Source organism: Canis lupus, chromosome 29 (genome assembly GCF_048164855.1).
Source record: "Canis lupus baileyi chromosome 29, mCanLup2.hap1, whole genome shotgun sequence".
Classification (NCBI taxonomy): Eukaryota; Metazoa; Chordata; class Mammalia; order Carnivora; family Canidae; genus Canis; species Canis lupus.
In genome coordinates, this window is record NC_132866.1 from 435,922 (window position 1) to 441,921 (window position 6,000).

At 69.8% G+C, this 6,000-nt stretch overlaps 1 protein-coding gene across 2 annotated transcripts in view; it reads right to left on the reverse strand.

Moving 5' to 3' along the window:
* KNDC1 (kinase non-catalytic C-lobe domain containing 1) overlaps positions 1 to 5,100 on the reverse strand; it is a 51,660-nt gene extending 46,560 nt beyond the window's left edge. The window contains exon 1 of one of the 2 annotated variants that reach the window (XM_072804784.1): positions 4,923 to 5,082. In XM_072804784.1, the coding sequence (XP_072660885.1) occupies positions 4,923 to 5,024 (102 nt within the window). In that variant the 5' untranslated portion in view covers positions 5,025 to 5,082. Of the gene's footprint in view, positions 1 to 4,922 lie in introns of both variants that reach the window. The other variant, XM_072804785.1, reaches the window with a different exon arrangement.
* Positions 5,101 to 6,000: the final 900 nt, after the last annotated feature.

Here is a 6,000-nt window from a genome sequence, read left to right on the forward strand (position 1 = left end):
ATGGTGCCGTCCCTCCTCACACGCCTGCACACTGACTCATACACACTCTCCCACGTCACACACCTCGGATCTCCAGGCCCTAAGCTGGCCTGCGGCTCGGTGCCCTGGTCACCTCTGTGCTCCACGAGGGAGTCAGGCCGGGGGCTCGGGTGGGTCAGGGCGGGGTGGGGGGGGGAGCAGGGGCGATGGAGCAGGAGGCCGGGCCCCACCCCTCCCAGCCCACCGGCCCTCCTCCCAGGCGGCTGAGCCCTCGGGGCATCAGAAGTCTCCTAGCTGCGGCCCCTGAATGTCCCCACCCGCACCACAGGCGAAGGGCAGAGGCTTCAGGAAAGAAGGGGAGTGGGGGGGGAGGGAGTGGAGGGGAGGGGGAAGGGAGGAAGTGAATCAGGAAGTGCCCCGGGGGTACCTCGGCCAAGCCTGGGGGTCAGCAGTGTGGGGGTGGGGACCCGGGAGCTGGGCCGCCCGGTGCCCATGTGCTGGGCGCCCCCCCACCCGGCTTCCCGGTCGGCGTTGGGTGTGGGCCTCCCCTTCCGGCTCCCTCTGCCGGGTCCATGGGTGAGGGGGCCGGTTCTGGAAGCTTCTTCCAGAACTGGCTGCAGGGCACACTGAGCGCAGACGTGCCATGAGGAAGGAGGTCGGGGGTTTGAAAGGAGGCTGCAGCATGGGCAGGACAAGGTCACACCGGGCATGGAGGGGGGCTGCCGAGCCCCGAACCTCACTCCCAGCTCCCAGCTATGCCCCGGGGCCCCGTGGAAGGTCTGCTTTGGCTCAATCCCGAGGCCTGTGTGCCCCACCCAGGGACTCCCGAGATGGCGGAGAGCCCGTGACGCCTGGGGGCCTCGTTCAAGAGGGTCTTGGCTGTGTGCACACGCACACACCACAACGCTGCACCTGCATACACGTGCACACACTACAGCACACACGTGTACACATATGCACACACCACACGCTACACCTGCACACACGTGCACACGTGCACACACCTGCACCCACGTGCACACATGCACACACCTACACACACCAGCACACACGCACACACCACACGCTACACCTGCACCCACGTGCACACATGCACACACCTGCACACATGTGCACACATGCACACAACACACACACTACATGTACACACAATGCAGATACCTGACACGCATGCATGCTATACCTGCACACACACCTGCACACCTGCACACACGTGTGCACACACCACACAATGCTACACCTGCACACATGTGCAGATAACACACGTGCAGACACACGTGCACATGACACACGACACCCACACATGCCTGCAGATAACACACGTGCACACATGCGCATGCGTGCAACCACATACAGAGGCACACACTAATAAACAACCCAACGGGCCCGTGGTTTTGTGCTATTTAGGAGAACAAGGCCAGCCCACGGTGTGAGTGTGAGCCAGTTCCCAGTGCAGGGGCTGGTGGACACCCCGCGGGCGGTTGCCCACACGGGCCTCACGCGCCAGCTCCCGCAGCTGCCAACTGGATGTGCTGCCAAGAGAAGGGAGCCCAGGGCAGCTGTGCCCCCCGCATCTCACGGCCCACGGCGCCGTCCCGTCCCCTGGGACACGCCCCCGCGGTGGGGGCGCCCTGTAGCCCCCCTGCCTGTTCGTGGTGGAAGCACCTAAGGGGGGACTCTCGGCGTGACTTTATGGGGTGAATCCTGTGGGTCCTGAGTCACCGCTTCCGGCGCTGAGGCCTCCGCTCACGGACACGACGCTCTCAGCCCCTCCGAAGCCCAGCTGTTGCGAGGGGAAGGCATGATTCAGCTGACAGCTGGTCCGGGGACAGAGCCCAGGTACGCCGCTGGCACTCCCGATACTCCAGGGCTGGGGGGCGGGGATCGCCAAGCCCTGGGGATGCTGCACCATGGACCCCACGGTCACCTGTCCTCTGGGACCTGCCACCCACTTTCCCCGTTCACCCTGGCAGGAGGAATGACCCTCCCTCGCCTGAATCCATGGCCCGAGGAGGGCGGACAGGATGAGGCTTGGCCGATGGGCCAGGTAGGAAGACGGCCATGTCCCCATCACAATCCCAGGGGACACCCCGGCCCCGGCCACCCTGACCGACAAGGGCCGTGGGGACATCCCGCACGTCTGCGCTCATGTCCAGGAGCTGCTCCGGGACCCGTGGGCCCTCTTCTGCCCGGATGACACTGCGGGAGCCTCACTGACAGACGTTTCAGGAGGAGGCAAAGCCGGCCATGGTGCCCCCTGATGCCCGTCTGCAGCCCCAGCCCAGGGCACCCACACGCCCAGCACCCACGAGGGCCGTGGCAGGCCGGACGCATCATGACTTCCACGCCGCAGCTGTCCCCTGCCAACAATGTGTGGCCTTGTGCCTGCTGGGCAGCCTCTGGGGGCTCCCCCTCCTGGGTGGGCCTAGAAGGTTCTCCAGAACCCAGCAGAGCCCATGGGTCCTGGAACCCCACCCCGCACCGTTCCCCAGCAGGGCGCCGCCTGGGTGGGCCGTGGAGGAGGGTCACCGAGGTCACGTTCCTTGCAGGGCACGGAGGACTGTCCTTCCCTTGCACAGACTGTCCCGGGGGCCAGGCCGGGAGGAGGGGCAGCACTCACGGCCACCCCGGGGGTCAGGGGGCAGGGCTGGCTCCCCCCCCCCAACCCCCAGGACCCCAGACGGCCCTCCCGCGGCCGGTGCTCGGCCCGATGCCCCCTCCCAGCGCAGCAGGGCTGCTGCGGGAGGTCGGAGACTCGCCCGGGCCGGGGTGTCCCACTTCGGGCCGTCGGGGCGCGCTCCCAGAGCAAGCGCTGGGCAGTGGCCGCCTCCCACGTCCCTCTCAGAGCCAAGCTGCTTTCCACACCTGCTGCCACCGTCGGGGCTGGGGTCCGCCGCCCTGCCAGTCCCCGCCGGCTCGGCCACCGCCCAGGGTTTACCGCTGGCGCTGCGGGGGCGCTCACGGCGGGGCCTCTGCATTCCTTGCTGACGACGAAGTTCGACATTTTCCTGTGTCTCCGGGCCCCTCGGGTTTTCTCTGGGGTTACCACCAGATTCCACGGGGCTCCTGGGGGCGCACGTAGGGCCCCATGTCTGGGCCTTGCTAACAGTCTGCTCCAATCAGCTGCAAACCGGGTGACTCCCCAGGTGCACGTCCCTCTGTGGGAGCTGCCCGGAGCTTCTCCCCGGGGTCGCATCAGCACGGCCTGGCCTGGGGACGATGCAGTGGCCCCCCCTCGTCCTACATGGGAGGGGGAAGTCGCCACCTGACTGTGACGCCGTAGTAGGAGTCGGGTGTCTCTGACGGGGCCGTAAGACCTTCAACAGCAACGGAGCTGAGCGTGTGCGGGAAGCATGAGGCGGGACCAGGGGTGTTTGCGGCTCCAGGACATCGGTCTGGCTCCACGGCTGCGGCCTGGGCAGGCTTCCTGTTTTGTGGGCGCGGGCCCCAGACAGTGCCTCTGCGTCCCGGAGAAGGTGCGGAAAGGCGGGAGGGCCCACGAGCCTCCCCAGTGGAAGCCAGCAAGGTGGTGGCGATCCCACCTCCTCGAGGCCCCGGGCTTAGGCGGGAGGTCGGAGCCCTGTGCACTGGGCACAGCTGGGGGTGCTCCGACCCGGAGACGGACCAGGGCACCCAGCGCCCAGGCCGTGGGCTGAATCTGGGCCCTGCTGTTCTGTTTCCCGGGCACCAGCCGCTGGCTCCGTGGGGCACGAACAGGCCCCCAGGTGTGGGGCGGCTGGCACGACACAGCTCTGTAGGAAGAACCACGTTCTCCATCTGCTTCCGATGGTGACTCCGGAGGTGAGTCTTCTGAGAGATGCTCTGAAATGTGTCCTGTGGGGGAGCCTCTGGCGGCTGGGGGCGGGGTGCACCTTTCATTTTCCATCAAAGCCACGGAGATGCCCAAAGGTTTCTCACTCCCTTGCTTCTCCCTCCGCAGCCTTCCCTGTCACCAAATCCAGGCCACCGTGGGGGGGTGTGTGTCGTGGGGGAGGCAGCTCCAGCCCTCGGCTGCTGCCTCTGCGGCTCTCACCGGCACCCTGTGGCAGACGTGCCTCCCAGGGCAGTGCTCCCGGGGCAGGAGCTCCGTCCTCTCAGGCAGCTCTTCTGAGAAAGTGGGCGGAGGGGGGCAGCGGAGGAGGAAGACCCTGGGGACCGCCGCTGTGGCCCCCGTGAGCCCCCCTGTGTGCTCCGGGAGGGTGGTGGCCACGTGTAAGTCTTGGTGTTGGAGGGTGCTCATCGGCACCACGCTGGTCACAGCCCGTCCCACGAACGCTGCGTGATGCCAGCATTCCCGAACCCCGGGCGCAGAAGCCCAGAGGCGGGGCGTTGGCCTGCTGGAGGCCTGGAGGGCCGACCCCCCGGACCCCGTGGCCTTGGGTCTTCCTGGGAGTGGCCGCCTATCATGTGGACGGACCTGGCCAGCTCCTCTGACCCCAAGCCACCGCCTGCGGGGCGCGCCGGGGAAGCCGGAGTTGCGGGCACACCGGTTCTGTGGGCACCTGTCCAGCTAATGACCAGGAGCTCCACGGGGTGGAGCCTGCCGGGCCCTCTGAGCCTTGGGCAGGGGGTGCTCAGGGCTCAGGACCCAGGACCCCGCGTGGAGGCGCCTGCTGCCCTCCGTGCCCTAGAAGCAGCCCGCAGCTCTGGGGGGCCTGCCCGACCCCCACCCCAGCTCCTGAGCCTGTTGCCAGGAGTGGGCTCTGCTGGCTGGTGACCTGCCAGGTGCCCGCAAGGAGGAAAACCGCGGCCCACGGCGCCCCCCAATGCCCAAGCACCTCCCCCAGGCGCACTCTAGCCCGGAGCCCCCCAGGGCACCCGCTTCCTCAGGGACCACCCACCCCTGCGGCCCACGCGGCCTTCCGGGGGCCTGGCGCTCCGTTCGGGCGCTGGGGGCCGCGGCCCGGGGGAGGGGTGGGCGGCGGCGGCGGGACCGGGCTCACCTCGTCCTCGGGCAGAGTGGGGAGCGGCTCGAAGTCGTAGCCCGCCAGCCCCGCGCCCTCCTCCGCGAGCACAGCGGCGCCCGGCGCGTCCATGGCCTGCATCCTGCTGCGCCCGCCCCGCGCCCGGCTGCGCGCCGCTGGGTCGGGTCGCCTGGGCCGCGGGCTCCGCTCGGTCCTGCCCCGCGGGCTCGGCTCGGCTCGGCTCGGGCTCCGGCTCGGCTACGCGCGCCCGGCCTCCATGGCAACGCGCCCGCCCCCCGCGCCCCGCCCGCGCCCCGCCCGCGCGCCTGCCGCAGTGTCACCCGAGCGAGCGGCCGGCCCGGGAGGAGGGTCCCCGGGGCCCGCTCCGGGGCTGCGCGGGGGCTCGGGTGCGCGGGGGTGCGCGCTCGGGGTGCGCTCGGGGTGCGCGCGGGGGCTGGGGTGCGCGCTCGGGGTGCGCTCGGACGCGCGGGGCCTGCGTCCTCGGCTCGGCCGCCCTCCGCGGGGGGGGGGGGGGGTGGCTGCGGGCGGGGCCCGGGGGGCCGGTGTCGGTGTCGGGCGGCGCCACCGCAGGCTGCAGGGGGGCACCTGCGCCCCGAGGCCGAGGCCGAGGTCCACTCCCCAGAGGCTCCACGGGGGCTCCCTCCCCCGCCGCCAGGACGGGGCTGCCGCAGTCTTGGGGGGTGGTGGGGGTGGGGGTGGGGAGGGGCGCCGGAGACCCGTGGCCCCCTAAGCCTGAGCCAGGGTCCAGAGGCCTCCTGGGAGCCACCACTGCTTTCAACCCACCAGCCTTGGGGCAAAGGCCCCCCAAGACCAGACAACCGCACCTGCCGTGCCCTGGTTAACCCCTTCCCTGCCCCACTTACTGTCCTGGCCAACCCGCCTTCCCCAAGCTGGGGCCCCTGGTGGTGCTGGAGCCAGGATGCTCTCCCCACCCCCGGCAAAGGGCCCCACAGCACCCCCACCACCTTGTCCGCAGCAGGGGGATGGCAGCCACGTCCCTTCCCTCCCAGCAGCACCCTGGGTCACGGCCCTCGGAGAGCAGATCCTCCCGGCCAGGCTGTCAGCTTCCACGTTCTCACAGCATGGCCTGGCCAGG